The sequence below is a fragment of the Mobula hypostoma genome, chromosome 6 (assembly GCF_963921235.1).
Source record: "Mobula hypostoma chromosome 6, sMobHyp1.1, whole genome shotgun sequence".
NCBI lineage: Eukaryota > Metazoa > Chordata > Chondrichthyes > Myliobatiformes > Myliobatidae > Mobula > Mobula hypostoma.
This window is the reverse complement of record NC_086102.1, coordinates 30,103,372-30,125,698: the sequence shown is the minus strand read 5'-3', so window position 1 is coordinate 30,125,698 and position 22,327 is coordinate 30,103,372. Positions and strand designations below refer to the sequence as shown.

The following is a 22,327-nucleotide window of genomic DNA, read 5'->3' as shown; positions in this document are numbered from 1 at the left end:
AAACACTGTGACACACAGAGTAATTTCAATCATTAACCTTGTTTTCAAAACGATAGCTTCCTGAAACCTTTTGGTAGACTTTTTGGTGTCAATTAAGTCCCTGGAGTGTTCCCTTATATCCATATCTAGTAGTCTACCCTTTCAGTAATAGTACACCTATAACGTTTTGTCATAGTGATTTTTCCTCAAGGTAGTTCTTATAACTCTATCTTTTTGCAATCCTACAAATGAAGACGCTATGAAATAAACTGATGATGCTGCCTGGCCTGCTGCAGCATGTGTGTTGCTTGAAATTCCAGCATCTGCAGAATTCCTCGTGTTTGCGTTCATAAATTATTTTTGTTGTGTGATTTCAAACATACTATATTTTATTTGCTGTGAAGCTGGTAAAGACAAATGAGACACTGGCTACTATGTATAAGACTCTCCAAGAGTGCATAAATACTTCCTTCCCTCAATTATTTCTCAATTATTATTAATATTCATGTACCCATATGCCATTCCCGGATGCTGCTTGCAAAGAAGGTCTCTTGATACTCGAATATGATGCCGTCACATATTATTATTTCAAAAATGATTGCAGCAGAATGGTATTGAATATTGTGATGATTTATCTTGGACTATATTTCAATACTTGTGAACAATGGAAGGAATTTCATCAATCTATATTATCACATTTCTTGGGAACAAGGAAAAATGCTTCATTTACATGACCTACTTTGAAATTCAGGTGAATACCACAATCATTTTGCATAAAGTAAAATCCAATGCAAAAATAATATCAGTGATGGTTAATCTTTTTTCAGAGTGCATATCAGAAGAGAAACATAATTCAAAACATAATAAACAAATTTTGCATTTGTCTTTGAACAGTTGGACAGGGTCTTTTAATCTTCATGTGGATTCCAGTAGGCAGACAGAGTCCTATTTTAGCATTTTGACCTTGCAGAGTACCTCAAGACTGCATTCAGCACCTGCCTACACCACTCATATCCACCACTAGTCTGAATGCACAGCTCCTCAGATTTGACAAGAGGAACAAAAGAGTCAGGTTGACACGGTGAAGGAGTGAAAGAAAGTTATGTTTCTTTATCAGAATGGCTGATTTAATCTATTTTACAAAATGTGTCAGCCCCTTTTTTGTGCACTCAATTGTTACAGCTTACCTTTGCTTCTGACATGTTGATATAATTGTTAAGTCATCAAGCTTCATTGCATGAATTCAAAGTGGTATCCACTATCATATAGTTTGGGTAGAGTGAATTTATATTACTTCTTTGCGATAATATCTCTACGGGAGATAGATAAAGCTGGAACTCAGTTCCAAAGTCAGAATTGCACATCTGTGCTTTTGGTGCGGCATGTCCAGTTTTCTACCATTATTCCTCTAATGCAAGTATATTAAGTACTTACTTTCTAAAAGGTCAGCAGCTTGCAAGAAATCTATTTTTAAGGGGTTTACAAAGCAGGTTGAATATTTAGGTTTTTGTTTTTGCTCAGTTTGTGTTTTGATTTTTATTAGTATGCAGCAAAATTATTCATTTCTATTATTAAAAAATTTCACTGAAATGACAGATCACCTCTCAGTCACAATATAGCTCAACTAAAGTGACAATTGAAAAGTTACATTAATTCTACTTTTCATAAAATCTTTAGTTCCTTTTTTATTGTCCATTGTACCCACACTTTTGGTCTATTAACCCTTTTAAGACTATCACTCCATTCCACATGAACTGGATCAGTCAATAGTCTATGTGCACTTTTTAAAATCCATATGCAGCATTCCAAAAGAAATATCCAACAAAATTTCAATTCAGCATGGTTGAAATTTTCACGGTTTTATTGTCAGAAAACTCCAGCACTATATTCCAGAAATGCCTTCAGGTATGTTTTTGTCTCGTCAAAACTGACAGCTTCATTCTCTACAAATTAGTAGTAGCGACCAGGAAGGTGGAGTCCATGGTTTTCCAACCGATCAAAGGGTTGATGGCTGTCATAGACAATGGAATCAGTGAGGGGTATGGGCAGGATAAATCTTCCTTAGCAGTATCTGTGTTTTGTTTAGCTAACTACAAGGTAAAGCTTCTTATGTATGTTGCTAACCTCAGCTCCAAACTCATCAACTTAATTTTCCCATGATTACGCATGGATTTGAGACTAAAACAGTTATTAATTAAGATGAACTATTGGCTTCTGAAATATTGTTTAGTTTATAAACAAAAAGAGGCTATGCTGTCAATCTGATTAAGAACAGAAAGCACAGAAAACACTCCATAAGTCATGATGGAGCGATGGAGGGAAAGACTTAGTAAGGTTTCGAGTCAACAAACTTTCATCAAAATTTGTATGATGATTTCGCATTTGCTGCAATGATGTTATTTTTAAAAATGAAATTACATACAACAAACAGAGACCCACACACATATGTGCAACTTTACTGGGAAATACCCAGTTTTTGCTTAAAATGTTGGGTCTGTTCATTCAATTTCTTGCAGGCATTTTATTTTTGAGATGAGGAGACTGTCCCCTGGTGTGAATGCATTAATTGGCTGGCTATTCAGCATTTCAGTTAGTGCATGTAGATTTGCATAAATCTGATTGTACTGAGAGAACCCGCAACATTCCTATTAGAGTAGTAAGCACCCACTGGGACATAAGAAGAGCAACATTAATAAACAATAAGAACATAATAGATTGAAAACCTTGGGCCGGAGGCAGTCGGTTAGGTCCACCAAAAAGCTAAAACAAAAACAAACCAGTTGTTTTCCCCTGAAAACAATATTTTCATCCATTGCTTTTTGTTAGGGATACCTTCGAACTATTCTGGGTGATAAAGATGCTTAGAAGCTAATACATTCATATAATATTTCAATATTTTTTACTTTAAAACAACGTTTGTCTTAAATAGATGTGTGTTTCTAATGAAGTAGCAGAAGAGGAGAATGTGTTAAACATATTTCTCATGACAATTGTAACCTTATACTTCAAAACCTTAATTGGTAATATTTAAATTACATCTAAAATAGGAAATATTAATATTAATAATTTCATGTGAGTTATTATAAAAATTTTGTTCCGAGGTATTGTTTCAATATTAGCTTGCCCTATCTGTGCTGTATAATTAAATCAGAATACACTCATTTTAGTTCTGCCAGTGTTTCATGTTCAGATACACATCTTTTTGTTCAAATCTTTCCATCACATCATCAGTTCAATTTCCTTCAGGTCTACAACTCTTCCAGGACACAGCAGTCTTCCAAACTGGATAATTGTGTAAGGTGTCCAAAACTTATCTTACTGCTTTTTCAGCTGCGTAAGTTATAAATTCTGGAATTACCCTTGAATACATCCAGAACTTTCTTTCTGCTAACATGTTGGCCATTAAAACCTCATAAATTCTGTCCCAATTTATCCTTTTTGTGATTGAATTCAAATTTTGTCAGATAATTTATTATTCTACTGTGTAACATCTTTAAGAAAGCTGAATGAAAGGTGTGTCTAAATGCTAACAGAAATAACTTGCAATAGTGTGGAAAATCTGGTATCCTGGTCAAGGCCTGCATCACTGCGAGTGGGCTCAATCATTCACAGATCTTGCCTGTCATGGGTTGTTGTGCACAGTTTGGCATCACCGGTTGTTCTACCAACCTCTACATTTGTGCACCATACATAAAAAAGATGCAAATCACATCTAAGGGAGAGTACTACGCCAACAGGAAGAACTGTCTTAGATAAAATTCCTTTATGTAAATATCCAGAATTCAAGCTTTTTTGAATCCGTATGTACATCATTTGAATTTTGTCCATTTGAATACTGCCTTTAAAATGGCTAATTTTAATTGTGTTAATAGTTCCACCAAAGTAAACAAATTTCCTAGTGTACCATTCCAAGTTCAAAGTAAATTTATTTTCCAAGAACATATATGTCATCATACACAACCATGAGATTCCTGTTCTTGCAGGCATACTGAGTAAATCCTTCATAGAATAAGAAACATAATAGTATCATTGAAAGACTGTAGCAACTTAGGTATTCAACCAGTGTGTGAAAGACAACAAACTGTGAAAATACAAAATGAAATGAATAATAATAATAATAATAATAAATAAATATCAAGGATATGAGATAAAGAGTCCTTGAAAGTGAGTCCAGAGGTGTGGGAACATTTCAATAATGGGGCAATCTCCATTGGTTCAAGAGCCTGATGGTTGAGGGGTAATAACTGTTCCTGAACTTGATGGTGAGAATCATAAGATTCCTGTACCTTCTTACTAATGGCAGCAGTGAGAAGACAGCATGTCCCGGGTCTTGGGGGTCCTTGATGATAGATGCTGCTTTCCTGAGACAGCACTCCTTGCAGATGTGCTCATTGGTGGGGAAGGCTTTACTCACAATGGACTGCTACAGTTTGTAGGATACTGTGTCATACACCCAACAATAAATCCTGCATTTGTCATTTTTGTTCGCTGGCAAAGTGTTTCATATCTTATTTTAACACAAGAATAAATGTTACTTGTTTCTCTGGGATTATATTGGGATTATATAACTTGACAGCTGAAGCAATTTTACCAAGAGGCATGCACTATAAAATACATAAAAAATATATAACTCTGCCCCTCATTTCTTGAAACTCTCAAATGGTAACAAAGTAACAACACTTCTCTGGATCAGTGAATTCTAAAAAAAAAGTTATTTTTTACATTTGATAAAGAAATTCTTCAGGGACATAAAAATTGATGAAACAGTTTTGCACACACACACAAATATGAACACACATGTTAAGTATGCATAGGTACACATGCATGTTCACAGTCATACACACATTAAAATGCTGCAAAACAGTGGATACAGCTGTAGTGTTTTCACATGAAGTGACAATCGATAACTCTGTGGGATGGCAATAGATAACTCCAGATAGTTGGCAGTAGTAATTTATAACAACCATTTAATGGCTGATCTGCACTGATCTCTTACAAGACCATACATTTTGAATGGAGGTAGATAATAATGCCACTATCTAAAGTTTGCTTTGTGTTCTGTTTATCTGATAGAACATTGATACCTTCCTGTAGTTACTTTCAACTGAAGTCTTCTTAATCATAGACTCTAAATTCATCTAAGATATTGGTATGATTGAAAGTCCTCTCACTTAAGTAGTGTATATGGAACCTCACTGCACAGTCGCTAATATTATTATGGATCGTTATGATTTGTTCTCTCTAATTGTGACAACTTTTAATCCAGTATGTTTCTTTCTCTCAGATTACAAGACTTTCCTGAATAGCCTGTTAGATGCAATATTTGCCAAGCTGCTTGCTAAAATCCATGTAAATTATATTGTTTCCTAATCTTATTGATCTTGTTCCCTTCTCAAAAATGTAATCCAATTACTCAATTACAGTCTTCCTTCAACAAACTTATGCTTGTTATCCTTGATTAACCTTTGCATATCAAACTTCTGATTTATGCTGTCGCTCAGAGTATTATCAATTATAATTTTATCAATATTTATTAGTCTGGCTGTCCTGTACTTATTCAACCTATTCTTTTCTTCCTTTTTAAACAATGTTACCACATTAGCAGTCTTGCAGTGTTCTGGTAGCATTGCTACAGCCAGAGAATTAGAAAAGGTTGGACCAATGGTTTCCTCCCCTTAAACAGAATAGCATGTATTTTATCTAGATAAATGGCTTGCCGTTCTGTTTTAAACTTTCTTTATGGGACCAGAAAGGTCCTTCCTAGCTGTGCTTTATCCCAGACACTCTTATGCGATAAGACACAGGAGAAGAACTAGGCCATTCTGCCTATCGAGTCTGCTCTGCTATTCAATCATGGCGGATCTATTACCCCTCTCAACCCTATTCTTCTGCCTTCTCCCCATAACTTTTGATGGCCTTACCAACTAAATACCTATCAACCACTACTTTAAATGTGCCCAATGTGCCTGTGGCAATAAGTTCCACAAATTCACCACATTCTGGCTAAAGAAGTTCATCCTCATCTCTGTTCTAAAGAGGCACTCTTTTATTCTGAGGCTGAACCCTCTGGTCCTGGACTCTCCCACTTTTGGAAACACTTTCTGCATGTCTACTCTATGTAAGCATTTCTATATTTCGGTAGATTTCAATGGAATCCACCCTCATCCTTCTAAGCTCAAGCGAGCAGAGGTCACTGACTATTTGGCAGTGTCCATGGCATCTTTTTGCTTCCAACAGATATGGATTAGGATACTGAGAGACAATACCTGGTAGACTGTGAGTTAATACCTGGTAGGTTCTTGCTAATATTGATAATCTGCTTTCCGTCGGCCTGCAAAACCATTCAAGAGTTTGAGTCAACCACCAATCTTGCCCCATGAATTACCATCTATTGTAGTGTAACAAACCTAAGATTCTGTATAAAAAGTAGGCGGTTTCTGTCAGTGCAGGGTTCCCCTGTAGACAGTTCCCTCACTAACAGATAAACCATATTCCCTTGGATACCTTTGAGGGGATGTTCATTCATAGGGAAGCAGCAGTAGTCGGGTCTCTGGCACTGTGCCTGGTCTGAGGCTCAGAGACAAAAGGTACAATCAATCAGACAGGGTGTCCCCCTCGCTATCTAATCTCCTATCAGGGTGGCAGGGATAGGAGATCCAGTAGTGAGGGGGGCAGGCAAGAGATTCTGTGGCTGCAGAAGTGATGCCAGGGTGGTGAGTGCCTCCTGGGTGCCAGGGTCAAAGAAGCCTCTGAGTGGCTGCAGAAAAATTCTCAAGGAGGAGGAAAATTGATTTCAATACAGATGCATTTTGGTAAGTTAAACTTGCACAGGATTTATACTACATGGTAGAGCACCTGGGAGGCCTAGGCGAGGATGGTAAGAACCCAAAGTGCTGGAGTGTCCAAGACTAGAATCTAGACCCAATTTCGAGACTGAGACGAGAACAGGGTTCTTGACTAGATGCTAGAATTGAACCTGATGAGACTAAATGAGAATCCAAATGAGACAGAAATCCTAAAAGCAATCGCAGACTGAACCAAAGTTGAGCTGACATTTGAGCCCAGAACCTGAGTTCAGATGCTCTTTAAATATCCAAATGGTGGCGCCAATACATGGCTGCCAATTCGCGGAGCAGGACAGAACCTTTAAAGGGACACTGCCAGCAAGCCATTCTCTGGAGAACTGGAGCATCTAAACTCTGGAGGCTGGCATGGTCAGGTGAGTACCACAACAGAAGTTAGGAGTACAAGTGCATAGATCATTGAAGGCAGTATCACAGGTCAACAGGGTGATGATAAAAGGCATTTAGCATTGAATATAGCAATTAGGACATTACGTTGTAGTTATATAAGTTATTGGTGAGGCTACACTTAGCATACTGTTCACAGTTTTAGTTGCCCTGTTGTAGGAAAGATGTGTTTAATCTGGAAAGACTGTAGAAAAGATTCATGAGGACATTGGCGAGACCAAAGGGCCTGAGTTATACGGAGAAGTTGGTCAGGTTGGGACTTTATTCTTTGGAATGTGGGAGAACGAGGGGTTGCCCTGATAGAAATGATCGAAATTATGAGAGGCATGGATAAGGTAGATGATCATCCTTTACCATCATAGAAATGACTAAAAATAGGGAGCATAGATTTAGGGAGAGAGAGGAAAGATTTAAATGGGTCCCGAGAAGCAACTTCTTTTCACAAAGGGTGAACGTAGAGAACAAGTTTCTAGAGGAAGTAGTGGAGATATGTACAATTGGATCATTTAAGAAGCACAATGATACGTAAGTGGAAGGGGTAGGATTTGAGGGGTATGAGCCAAAAGCAGGAATTTGGGGCAAGCTGAGTGGGTATTGTGGTTGGTGAGGACTCACAGGGCCAAAGAGCCTGTTCCCATGTTGTATTGTTCTATGACTCTATGCAATCTTCCATAAATCAAAAACATTTCATTTTATGTATGGTGGATGTCGGAATCTGCAGTTTAATACTTTTGTTAATCTTGCAGCTTTGCTGTTAACTGTTCATACAGTTTCCTTGCACCCATCTGCCCACACATCGGTTCGGTAAGATTAAGTGTTACTGATTCCATTAGCACTTTGGTATCATAGCTAGTGCAGACTATATTATATTAAACAGTACTGGCAATGGAGGAACTAAAGACAGTAGCTTAGTTTCAGTTTCTTCTGATTTCTTGGAACAGTTAGTCCTATATTAGAGTGATTCTTCACTGCTTTTGACAAATCAGGGAACACATTTTACCTACGGTCATTGAATTGCCTTTGAATATTTCAGTTCTGTGAAAGAACAATGTAAATGAGCTCATATTTCTGTTTCAGAAATCCTCATATCACTGTCTGATAAGTAGAAATGTGGAAAGTGCTTTGAACAGATGTTCCAATCTGTGATGGAGGTGCTGATTAACACTAGTCTTGGTTTCGTTTGAATAATGGAGTGCTAAGGTGTCAGAATTTAATGAAAAAATGCAGATTAATGGGGTAACACTTCAGAGATTTCAATGTAGTTTTAAGTGTTTTCACTGGGGTGGAAATGCCATGGGACACTGCTGGTGATATTAAGTATTTCATGTCCACACACTTGCCCCAATCACTGAATGAATTGTTCACAAAACCCACAGCAGCAACTGTCCTTACTCCAATCACAAGTATATTGCTCAGAATTGTCCCTTTGTGTCTGAAAATACAGGAGAGTAAAGATACCAAATGACCACTAGTGAGTGACTACTTGTCACACATGAGGCTGCTAAACAAGACAGGATCCCATGGTAGAACAGGGAAGATACTAGCATGGACAGAAGATTGGCCAGCTAGCAGAAGGCTAGAAGTGGGAATAAAGGGGGCCTTGTTCTTGTTGCTGCCGGTAACCAGTGGTGTTGTGCAGGGGTTGGTGTTGCATCTGCTACTTTTCATGTTATTTGTTAATTATCTCGATGACAGGATTGATCGCTTTATGGTCAAGTTTGCAGATGATACAAAGATGAGGGGGCAGGTGATGCTGAGGAAACAGGGAGTCTGCATGAAGGAATTGGACAAATCAGGAGAATGGGCAAACAAGTGGCAGATGGAATGCAGTGTAGGGAAGAGGATGTCATGTATTTTGGTAAAAGGGATAAAGGCGAAGACTATTTTCTGAATGGAATAAATTCAAAAATACAAAGGGACTTAGAAGTCCTGGTACAGTATTCCTTAAAGGTTAACTTGCATGTTGAGTTGGCATTAAGGAAGGTAAATGAAATGTTAGAGTTTATTTTCCAGAGGACTAGAATATAAAAGCAAAAATGTAATTCGGAGTCTTTATAAAGCCCGGGTCAGACCAAATATGGAGGAATCTGAGCAGTTTGGGGCCCCAAACTTAAGAAAGGATGTGTAGGTCTTGGAGAAGTTCCAGAAGACTTTGCAAAAAATATCTTGGAAATGAAAGGGTTAAGATATGAGGAGTGTTTGATTGCTCTGAGCCTGTATTGGCTAGAGCTTTCTCACTGAAATTTACCAGATATGGAAAGCCTGGATACAGTTGATGTAGAGAGGATGTTTCCAATAGTGGGAGAGTCTAGGACCAGAGAGCACAGCTTCAGAATAAAAGGACAGCTCTTTACAACAGAATTGAGGAAAAATTTCTTTAGCGAGAAGGTGGTGAATCTGTGGAATTCACTGTCACAGATGGCTGTGGAGACCAAGTCATTGGGTATATTTAAAGTGGAGGTTGATCAGTTCTTGGCTATTGTGGGGAGAAGGCAGGAAAATGGAGTTGAGAGGAAAAATAATTCAGCCATGATCAAATGGTGGAGCATACTTGATGGGCTGAATGGCCTAATTTTACTCCTGTGTCCTAAGTCTTAGTGTTCTTTTCCAAGGGGTTCATGATCACTATTTTCCTCAAGAGAAGTCCATGACTCCCTTTTTTCCCAATGAATTCAAACACAACGTAGTTGGAAACTGTAATATGCACAATCACAACTGTCTCTTCAAGGTAGAACTGAGTGAGTGTGCTAGTATTTTAGCTTCAGGTAAGATGTTGACTCAAACTCCCATATGTCAACTAAATCGGATGGTAGAATTTCCATAATTTCATTCTGAAGGATAGGCTTTGTTTGTATCTTGCTTATCACTCATCCTGTTTGGCCCACTCTCTCATTATACTGCTGATAAGCATCAAGTTAAACCTGGAGTGAACCTGGATTTGTAACCAGCTGGAAAGAAGAGGTGCAGAGCTTTTCCTACCGAGTGAAAGAAGTAATCCATTCAGTGGGCTCAATTCAGGTCCCAACAAGATCACATCTTCTCTCATGCAGCATTCATTTGTTGTTAGTCTGATCTTACTGTGTCTGACTGTAACAACAATGAGTGAAACTCAATAATATTCTCTTGATTCTGAAACAATGTTGTATCATCTAGGGATGAGGCAAGACTTTAAACAATTGCTATTTCATTCATAGAGCAGCACACAATGGTACAGACCCTTTGGCCCATGGTGTTGTGCTGGTGTTTTAACCTACTCTAAGATTAACCTACCCTTTCCTTTCACAGGGCTTTCCATTTTAGCCTTCATCCATATGCCTATCTACGAGTCTCTTAAATGTCCTAATGTAACTGCCTCTACCTGGTAGAGTTTACAACCACCCCTGGCAGTTTGTTCCCATGCATCCAACCTACATAAAACCTACCTTTGACCCTGACCACTATACTTACAATTATGCTTCCTCGTATTAGCCATCTTCGCCCTGGGAAAAAGTCTCTGGCTGTCGACTCTATCAAGGCTCCTCTCATCCTTGTTCTTTCCAAAGAGAAAAACACTAGCTTGTTCAGCCTTTCCTCATGCCCTCTAATCAAAGCAGTATCCTGGTAAATGTCCTCTGCATCCTCTCTAAAGCTTCCATATCCTCCCCATAAAGAGGAAATTACTGTGAAAAACTTCACTGTGTAGCGTACCAATATTGTACAATATGATAAGAATTATAATTTGTATAGTTCCTACCATGTCATAAAATCCTGGTACTTGAACAGTGAAAGTGCATTCTCGTGAATTGCTATAATATTGTAAACATTATAAAATGATACTCTTGTACCCTGCTGGTGTCTGTTGTTTTTTGATACCCTGGCAGCTGAGGTTTAGCCGCAGGCAGATTGGGAATTAATTTGTTCAGTTGGCACAATATGTTACTCTCACTCAAGCACCACATTCAGGATAAATTAATTGTGTATTTATCAGGATTCAAATGTATAATGCATAGTTTTAGACAATGGAACAATTAAAATATGACAAGCATATTCAACAGTCAACCTTGAGATTAGGACAATTAAATCCAAAGAAAATCTAAACACACAATAAAGCTCAGGTAGCTCATGCTTGCCTTTGCATTTTGAACAGTATTAATTCTTTGTGGTATATACTGTAGTAAAACCTTACACATAATCCCATAATGGTTATCTATTTATGTGTCCAGTGACTGTATTTCATACACAAATTTAAGATTTCATTTAAACAGTGACTTGATATATAGAGAAATTGGCATTCAGATAAGATGCAAATTTATTTGGAAATTAATTGTCTTAAATCATCTGAAGAAAGTTTCTGTTGAGCAAACGTGGGGCTTTTTGCTTATTGGCTGTTATTTGTCTCCACAGTTAATCTCCTGGATTCTAAAACTGCACAGGGGGAACTGGGTTGGATATCCTACCCGATACATGGGGTAAGTTCAGACCAACAGTCTTCAAAATGCTTAAATTTAACTGATGATTTAAATTTTAACAACTCTTGTTCTAATCTTCACTTCATTATGGATTTGGTGCAGGAGTTTGGGATTAATGCAGAAAAATGAGCAATGAAAATTGTGCTACTTAGAATAGATTGGCTAAGTTAAGGTTTAATGATCATGAATATTCGTCCTTTAAAATCTCATTTTCATCAATCCGCAGCATCACAATGTTTTCCTTGTTTCTAGCACTGTTCCCTCTCACGTTGGGCTGTTTATTTCCACCAACAGTTGATTCAAACAGAAACTGAAGATGTAGATAGATTACCTGAGTCACAAGGATAGTCATCGGAAGAGAGTGTTGTTTGATCACAAATAAACAGTTATTTCGGTCAATAAGCCGAAGGTTCAGAAGAGTTCATTTAACCACTGGTTAAGGTATAAATTGATCAAAACCAAATTAGTCACACTGTACACATAATGTCAATAGACCATTAGACAGTCAACATGGGATTTTCTTGCAGTTTAGCCAATAATCTAAATTACATTGTAGGGAGTGTAATTAATAGGTAATTATCTAAATTTGTGTCGTCTGTTAGGTGGGCTGGAAGACCACTTCAGAAATATGAGCAGCCATTGGTTGCCACTGGAATTCCAGTGTTAGCTGATGATCATAGTGATGTGTAGAACAGTGGAACCATATCTCACAACCGTATTCCTGCATTGAGTTGAATGGTCTTGATAATGCTCTCCTGAATAAAATGGCTGAAGGGATGAACCAGAGCAAAATCCCAATGTTACTCATTTCCTAGTGGAAAATGCAGTTGTGGGTGAAGCCAAAAACAGGACTGTCCTCAACTCAAACATACATAGCAGAGGTGTGGCCATGCTGCAACTTGATTAGCTTATATTTAGAATGAGCATCACACCAGAACCGGCAGAAGCTTTCGGGGCATCTTTTAATAATGGGGCTTCAACATTATTATCAGGAAGGAATTTAAAGAGAACATTAACTTAATATAAAGGGTTATTTTATGAAGGTGTTTGATGTCTATATTAACCAAGCAGGTCAACCAAGGTTTAACTTGAATTTGGTTAGATATTATTCTAAATGCTTCATTGAATCTATTTATACCCATAATAATTTAGAAATTAAATGGTCTGGCTTTAGATATGTTCTCCATCTGTTCTCTTATCTTAGTCTTGAATTAACGCATGCACAATATGCATTTATCTCACCTATTGATAACTGGCACAGCAATCGTAACAGCCTGTCAGTAATCTCCCTGATACTGCGCGTGTCTTGGCAAACGTACCAGAATCCTGTATAACTCCAAAAGGACTATTGTCTTAAATATACTCTCCTGCCAGTATTGAACTTGGATGCAAACAAATCTAGATACTAAAGCAAGCATGAATTGTTACAGTAGTTGGCATAAAGCTAAAGAGCCAGGTATGAAGGCTGACTCCTTGATTCATACAGTCAGGAGCTCCCTGTTGCAGTGCCTGGTCCTGGAAAAGAGCAGGAGGTCAGTTGCACCCCCCCCCCCCGCCCGATATCCTGACCCTTCGTACTTCCAGGCTGCAGTATATAAAGGCAGGTCCGTGACGATCTGACCTTGTAGCTGGTCAGCAGTTCTCTTCACAATCATCAACTAACAATCAGTGCAATACAGCTCGTCCATGATTTCCAGGCAGCCATTTGCATCTGATCCTCACTAATAAGTTAAGGTTCTTTTTAAAATTAATATTAATAATGTAATTAATTTATGAGACACAAGTCTTAAATTTTGAACCTTGAACTTAAAAATAATAGCTTGTAATCTTTAAATTTATTTAAATCTATTTCAGCTCCTTCTGAATGACTGATCATCAGAGGCACTCTGAGTCAGTAGAAAATCTGCCAATAGCCTTCTGGGCGGAGAGGTTGTGGGGTTTTAGGGTCAGCTGTCTAAGGTGGAGTTGCCTTTTGCAGAATGCTGTGTCTTACCAAATGGCTGCAGAAGTGATACCTGTGAGATATTGGAAGCCTCATAGTTACAAAGAGTGAATTCAAACTTAGTGATCTAATGAGAAATGAGCACAAAGCGTCGGTGGGCCAAACACACCAATGGGAATGTAAGCTGGTTACGGCATCACAGTGCAGATTGAAATCATCCTCTTACTCTGTCATTTGCTTATTCTCTGCCAGAAATCACTCCTTCTCTGTTCATACAGGGCCCATATTTTCCATCACTAGATTTTTTTTCTTTTTGCATACTTACAGAAGCACCTAAGGTCTGATTTTCTTACATTTCTTGCTAGTTTACAGACATATCTTGTTTTTCTTTATAAATTCTTGTTGAGTTGTAAAATGCTTGCAATGTTCAGGCCTACTGGTATTTCAGACAACTTCAGGAACCTCTTCCTTGTATTGAATACTCATTTCAATTTCCCTTTTCAGCCATGGATTGACCACTTTTCCTATTATGGTTTTGTGTTCTAAATGGGACAAACCAGAAAATGGGACATACCAAAAAATGGCATTGTAGGTAAATTAAACGTTGATGCAGAATAAACAGTGTTCGGAATCAAGATCACAGATTTACTTCTTCTGTCAATTTGTCTTCTTTTCAACGTTATCTCATGCCTTTGTCATTTTAGTTACTATTCTTGCCTCCCTACCCAACACTTTTCTCTTTCTTCAGGATTCACCTTCTACCCAGTGACAGCTGTGCTCACAATTCCAATAAAGAAACCCTGTTGGGATTAGTATTTACTGTTATCATTTTTCTTATGCGATTCTTTTCAAAACCATTTTACGCATCTTTCTGATATCCTGCCATTTTTCAAACCAATTGCATGCAGTTTTTTCACAGAGTTATTTACTACCTTGATTTATCAAGGAACTGTATTAGTTGTTAAATCTCCTTTGCAGCAGAAAGCACAGAGAGGTGCTGTTATTTCAGCAACATCTTTTCATGCCTCAGTTAAGATGAACAGCTTTCTACCAATATGAAAACTATCTTCATTTAGCAAGTGCGGCTTTGGATATTAACAAATGATTGAAGTCTAGCGTTCTTGTGTTACAGGAATCATTTATGAAGCAGATGGGTGCTAAGAGTAACTTTGTGACTCATTATATTTAACAGCTTAGTCAGCACTGACTGGTATGCACTTACTCTGGAGTTCAATGACAGAATCATTCAGGCCTTTGGATGGGTTTCAAGGATTATTTATAAACCTATTGCTTTTTCTTTCAAGCACTTGCCTTTCATAGAACCATAGAACCATAGAACACTGCAGCACAGAAAACAGGCCATTCGGCCCTTCTAGTCTGTGCCGAAACATTATTCCGTTAGTCCCATTGACCTCAATCCAGTCCATAACCCTTCAGACCTCTCCCATCCAAGTACCTATACAATTTATTCTTAAGACTTAAGAGTGAGCCCCTATTTACCACGTCAGATGGCAGCTCGTTCCACACCCCCACCACTCTCTGAGTGAAGAAGTTCCCCCAAACCTTTCCCCTTTCACCCTAAAGCCATGTCCTTTCATGTTTATCTCTCCTAATCTAAGTGGAAAGAGCCTATTCACATTTACTCTGTCTATACCCCTCATAATTTTGTAAACCTCTATCATATCTCCCCTCATTCTTCTACGCTCCAAGGAAGAAAGTCCTAACCTGTTCAATCTTTCCCTGTAACTCAACTCCCGAAGACCCGGCAACATCTTAGTAAATCTTCTCTGCACTCTTTCAATCTTACTGATATCCTTCCTGTAGTTAGGTGACTAGAACTGTACACAATACTCCAAATTTGGCCTCACCAATGTCTTATACAACCTCCCCATGACATCCCAACTCCTATACTCAATACTTTGATTTATGAATGCCAGGATGCCAAAAGCCTTCTTTACAACCCTGTCTACCTGTGACACCAGTTTCAGGGAATCATGTATCTGAACTCCCAGATCTCTTTGTTCTTCCGCACTCCTCAGTGCCCTACCATTTACTGTGTATGTCCTACCTTGATTTGTCCTTCCAAAATGCAACACCTCACACTTGTTTGCATTAAATTCCATCTGTCATTTTCTGGCCCATTTTTCCTGTTGGTCCAGATCCCTCTGCAAGCTTTGAAAGCCTTCCTCGCTGTCCACAACGCCTCCAATCTTAGTGTCATCAGCAAAATTGCTGATCCAATTTACCACATTATCATCTAGATCATTGATATAGACAACAAACAACAATGGTCCCAGCACAGATCCTTAAGGCACACCACTAGTCACAGGCCTCCAGTCTGAGAAGCAACCATCCACTATCACTTTCTGTCTTCTCTCACACAACCAATTTCAAATCCAATTTACAACTTCTCCATGGATACCTAGTGTCTGGACCTTCTGAACTAACCTCCAATGTGGGACCTTGTCAAAGGCCTTACTAAAGTCCATGTAGACAACATCCACAGGCTTTCCTTCATCTGCTTTCTTGATAACCTCATCGAAAAACTCTACAAGATTCATTAAACACGATCTACCACGCACAAAGCCATGCTGACTGTCCTTAATCAGCCCTTGACTGTCCAAATACTTGTATATCCGATCTCTCAGAACACCTTCCAATAATTTACCTACTACTGATGTCAGGCTCACCAGCCTGTAATTGCATGGTTTACTTTTGGAGCCTTTTTTAAACAACGGAACAACATGAGCTACCCTCCAATCCTCCAGCACCATACCATGAAGCACATTTTTCTGAAGGACATTTTAAAACAAACCTTTGATAGGACTAATCTTTCATGACAATGAATATAGATTGTAGTGGCAGAGCCAAAATATTGCAAGAGGCCATCAGATACTTCCTATTTGAGTTTTCCTACTTTCTGATTGAAATTATAGTAATAGCAAATAATAACGATAGTGAAGAATAAACAATATGTTGTGTTGTGAGACCATTAAGTTGTTATACCAATGGAAATGATTTGGCAGAATGCAAAAAAAAAAGAAATATTGGATTTCATGCGGGACATTTCACAACTTCAAGACCCCCAAAGTGGTGTCTGTTCGATGAGAAATGTCCAAAGTGGAGATTTACATTGGACAATGTAAAGGTATGCTTAAAAATTATTGAAGAAAAGACAGAAAATATAGTAATGATGTTAACTATAGGGCATATGAAAATATGAGAGCTATAGTCCAAAGGGAAATTCAAATTGCCAAAAGGCAGGTTGAGAAGGATATTGCTGATAATGCTAAGATTGACCCTAAGAGATTTTTTCAACATTTTGGTAGTACAAGAAAAATCAAGGAGTAAGTTAAGTGTCACACATAAAAAATGCTGGTGAACGCAGCAGGCCAGGCAGCATCTACAGGAAGAGGTACAGTTGACGTTTGAGGCCGAGACCCTTCATCAGGACTAACTGAAGGAAGAGATAGTAAGATATTTGAAAGTGGGAGGGGGAGGGGGAGATCCGAAATGATAGGAGAAGACAGGAGGGGGAGGGGTGGAGCCAAGAGCTAGAGAAGGGAGAGGATCATGGGATGGGAAACCTGGGGAGAAAGAGAAGGGGGGAGGGGAGCCCGGAGGGTGAAGAGCAGACAAGGAGGTATAGTGCGAGTGACAGTGGGAGAAAAAGGAGAGAGAGAAAAAAAAGGGGGGGGGAAATATATATATATAAAATATATTAAATAAGTAAATAAGGGATAGAGTGTGAAGGGGAGGAGGGGCATTAATGGAAGTTAGAGAAGTCAATATTCATGCCATCAGGTTGGAGGCTACCCAGACAGAATATAAGGTGTTGTTCCTCCAACTTGAGTGTGGCTTCACCTTGACAGTAGAAGAGGCCATGGATAGACATATCAGAATGGGAATGGGACATGGAATTAAAATGTGTGGCCACTGGGAGATCTTGCTTTCTCTTGTGGACAGAACGTCGGTGTTCAGCGAAACGGTCTCCCAGCCTGCGTCGGGTCTCGCTAATATACGAAGCACATCCTTCCCTCCCCCATTCTTTCTGCTTTCCACAGGGATCGCTCCCTACACGACTCCCTTGTCCATTCGCCCGCCCCCCCCCATCTCTTCCCACTGATCTCACTCCCGGCACTTATCCTTGTAAGCGGAACAAGTGCTGCACATCCTTACACTTCCTCCCTCACCACCATTCAGGGCCCCAGACAGTCCTTCCAGGTGAGGGGACACTTCACCTGTGAGTCGGCTGGGGTGATATACTGCGTCCGGTGCTCCCGGTGCAGCCTTCTATATATTGGCAAGACCTGGTGCAGGCTGGGAGGCTGTTTCACTAAACACCTGCGCTCTGTCCACCAGAGAATGCAGGAGCTCCCAGTGGCCACATATTTTAATTCCATGTCCCATTCCCATTCTGATATGTCTATCCACGGCCTCCTCTACTGTCAAGATGGAGCCACACTCAGGTTGAAGGAACAACACCTTATATTCCGTCTGGGTAGCCTCCAACCTGATGGCATGAATATTGACTTCTCAAGCTCCCGCTAATGCCCCACCTCCCCCTCGTACCCCATCCCTTATTTATTTATTTAATATTGTATATATATTCCCCCAACCCTTTTTTCTCTCTCTCTTTTTTCTCCCTCTGTCCCTCTCACTATAACTCCTTGCCTGCTTTCCACCCTCCAGGCTCCCCTCCCCCACTTCTCTTTCTCCCCAGGCTCCCTGTCCCGTGATCCTCTCCTTTCTCTAGCTCGTAGATCCACCCCTCCCCTCCTGTCTTCTCCTATCATTTCGGATCTCCCCCTCCCCCTCCCACTTTCAAATCTCTTACTATCTCTTCTTTCAGTTAGTCCTGACGAAGGGTCCCGGCCCGAAACGTCGACTGTATCTCTTCCTAGAGATGCTGCCTGGCCTGTTGTGTTCACCAGCAATTTTTGTGTGTATTACTTGAATTTCCAGCATCTGCAGATTTCCTCGTGTCTGCAGTAAGTTAAGTGTATTAGGAATAATAGCGGGGTGTTAAATTATGCAGAGCAGGACACAGCAGATACACTTAACTCATATTTTGCTAAAGTATTCACCTGCAAAGATGCCACTAAGTGTAGAGAAAAATAAGGTTGTTTTAATTACTTAGAGATCTTAGAAAGTGAGGTCCTGCTTCAGCAGAAAAGGATGAAAGTCAATAAATCTCCAGGGCCAAATGACATATATCCAAGGGTACTTAAAGAGGTCTGTGATTATATATACAAACCCCTAACATGTACTTTTTAAAAGTCATTGAAAAACTGGTGAAATCCCAAAGGAATGAAAATGGGCTAATGTTGGCCCAGTATATAAGAAGGGTGACGGTACTAATGCTGGTAACTACAGACCAGTAAGCTTAATATGTATCACAGGCAAGATAATAGAAACAATAATAAAGCATTGGATGGAAAAGCAGCTGATAAGTTTAGGCTAGTTAGCTGAAAGCTAGCATGGGTTACTAATATGCAGGAGTTCTATGAAGTGACAACTAAAATTCACGATAACAATAAAGCAGTTGATATCATTTACTAGGACCTTCAGAAGGCTTTTGACAAAGTACCCTATGAGAGGTTTGTAGTCAAATTACAGCAGGTAGGGATTCAGAGTAAAGTGTGCGAATGGGTGCAGAATTGACTCGAAACAGAAAACAACGAGTTAAGATGAGAGGATCATTTTCACACCAAGAAGATGTTAACAGTAGGGTTCCACAGGGATTGGTTTTGGAGTCGCTGCTGTTTTTAATTTACATTAATGATTTGGATAAGCACATAACAAATGAACTAGTAAAGTTTGTCAATGACACAAAATTAGGGGGATGGGTTGATAACATTCAGGCAGCAGAATCAATGTAGCTAGATCTAAGCACAATCTAGGTATGACAGATAAATGGCAGATGAAAGTTAATGTAAATAAATGTAAAGTTTTACATATATGAATTAGAAATATTGGATATTAATATATAGTGGAAGGTCTTGAGTTAGGAAGTGCACCGTTTGAGAAGGATTTGAACATCCTGGTAAACTCATCACAATGAACACCTAGACAATGCACAGAAGTGATTAGGAAAGCTAATGGAGTCTTGGGCTATATAATGCACTCGGTGGAGTTCAAGTCTAGAGACGTTCCCCTTAAGCTGTATCATGCACTGGTAATGCCACGCCTCGAGTACTGTGTACAATTTTGGTCTCCACATAGTGTGAGGGATGTGAAGGCACTAAAGAGAGTCCAGGGAGGGGCAGCTAGACTCATTCCAGGTCTGCAGGGTTATGAACTACAAAGATAGATTGAAAGAATTAAGTCTTTTTATCTTTAGTAGACGTAGAGACATGATAGACGGGTTCAAAATCGTTAAGGGTGTAAGTAAGATGGATGCCAGCTGCTACTTCAAAATTAATCCATTATCAAAAACATAGGTGGAGACTGGTTAAGGGGAGATTTCAGACTAACATCAGGAACCATTTCTTTACAGAGTGAGTTCTGGACACAGGGAACAAACTACTAGTTGTATAGTTGAGAGTAGTACCTCAGAGACTTTCAAATCTAAACTCGATAGTTATTTCAACACACCATGTGAACAGGAATTTAGCAAGCTTTGTTGGGCCAGTTGGCCTGTTCTTGTCAAAAACTTTCTAATGCTATAATGTTCTAATGAGGTAATGTGGTAAATAAAGCCAAAAATGTACAATCAGTAGGGGTTATGAACAGGTATAACACAATGCCTGGATGACTTATGTCCACTGTGTTCCTTGAGAAATAAATATTAGCATGAGCATCTTTACTTTTCTTATAATATTATTATAAAAAGCATTATATGACTTTTTACATCTTACTAGCAAGTTAGTCAGAATCTTATCTTAATATCCTGTTGGGAAGATGGTTCCTGTGGAACTATAACACGTCCTCAGTATTGCACTGACGTGTCTTTACTATAGGGAAATACAACCTAATCGTTAATATGGATTAAGTATACGAGGGGTGATTGATAAGTTCATGGCCGAAGGTAGAAGGAGTCAATTTTAGAAAACCGAGCACATTTATCTTTCAACATAGCCCCCTCCTACATTTACACACTTAGTCTAGTGGTCGTGGAGCATACGGATCCCTTCTTTGTAGAAGTTGGCATCTTGGACCTCCAGAAGTGGTCCACAGCAGGGGTGATTGATAAGTTTATGGCCTAGCGGAGGAGCAGGGAGGAGAAGATGGCAGTGCGACACAGCGCGTGCGGCCGTTCTGAATGATATCATATCTGTGAAGTAGGATGCCGTGCACAATCCTGATTTGATAGAGACAGACGTGAAGAAGAACAGAGGAACATCTGGAGAAACTTCTGAAATGCCCGCTTTGCTGCCGTTGCTACTGTGCAATCGAGAATCTCCGGAGGGAAGGCCCCAAATCCTCAGCCTTGCCTATCGTCTGTTGCCGGGGCCGGGGTCGAAGCGCTCTGCAGAGATGGTGCTTGGTGCATTGGTGTTGGAGAGCTGGTTGGAGGCTCGGAGTTTTCGGATGGACTCGGAGTCGGACTGTGGTTGGATACTTCCAGGATGCTGCATTGGCAAGTTTGCGGTGCTGGAGGTTTACTGCCTGCGTGAGATGATGGGACTTTCGAGAGACTTTGAGACTTTACCGTGCCCATGGTCTGTTCTTATCAAATTACGGTATTGCTTTGCACTGTTGTAACTATATGTTATAATTATGTGGTTTTTGTTAGTTTTTCAGTCTTGGATTGTCATGTGTTTCTGTGATATCATTCTGGAAAAACATTGTTTTATTTCTTAATGCATGCATTACTAAATGACAATAAAAGAGGACTGCGTGTCCTCATAATCTAATCTAATCTAAGGTAGGAGGAGATAAGTTATTAACTTTAAACTTTCTGCATAATCACTCAAAGAGTTGAACTGCACGTGCATGTAACGAGAGCTGTATAACTCATCTTCTTCCACCTTAGGCCACAAACTTATCAATCACCCCTGCTGTGGACCACTTTCTGGAGGTCCAAGATGCCGACTTCTACAAAGAAGGGATTCGTATACTCCATGACCGCTGGACTAAGTGTGTAAATGTAGGAGGGACTATGTTGAAAAATAAATGCACTAGGTTTTCTAAAATTGATTCCTTCTACCTTAGGCCACAAACATATCAATCACCCCTCGCATATTTGCATGAGTAGACACAATAATAAGTCCCTGGCGGAATAGTATACTGTAATTTACTTTCAAAATTCATTTAAAATAAGAACAGAAAATGGTGGAAGCATTCAGCAGATCTAACCGTGTCAGTAGAGAAAGAAACAGTTAATATTTCAGGTCAGTGACCTGTCATTATTATTCCATTTTTCTTACGTTCCAGGTTCCCATCATCTACAATACCTTACCTTTGAGTTAATGTTACTCATTATTTAATCTTCACAGGCTACATAGTGGTAAATTCAGAGTGGCCCTATCAAAGTGCGCGACGAAATAGAATATGATGAATTAAACAGGTTTGGCTGCTATATCCTCATGGAATCTATGAGGATTGATTGTAGATGAATCATTTGTTCTTGCACTTAAAGGAAAGGTTCCAAAATTTCCTGTCTTAAGAATCAGTTTTTCCCCCATGACTCTATTTGAATCAGTTTTTCCCCCCATGACCATTAACAAAATAAGATGGAAGACCTCAGTTTCTTTCTTTCTTTC

At 39.3% G+C, this 22,327-nt stretch overlaps 1 protein-coding gene across 2 annotated transcripts in view; it reads left to right on the top strand.

Annotated features, from left to right (window-relative positions):
* epha3 (eph receptor A3) overlaps nucleotides 1–22,327 on the top strand; it is a 288,707-nt gene that overhangs the window by 10,499 nt on the left and 255,881 nt on the right. For both annotated transcript variants that reach the window (XM_063050489.1, XM_063050488.1), the window contains exon 2: nucleotides 11,613–11,677. In XM_063050489.1, coding sequence (XP_062906559.1) covers nucleotides 11,613–11,677 — 65 coding nt within the window. The remainder of the gene's footprint in view (nucleotides 1–11,612; nucleotides 11,678–22,327) is intronic.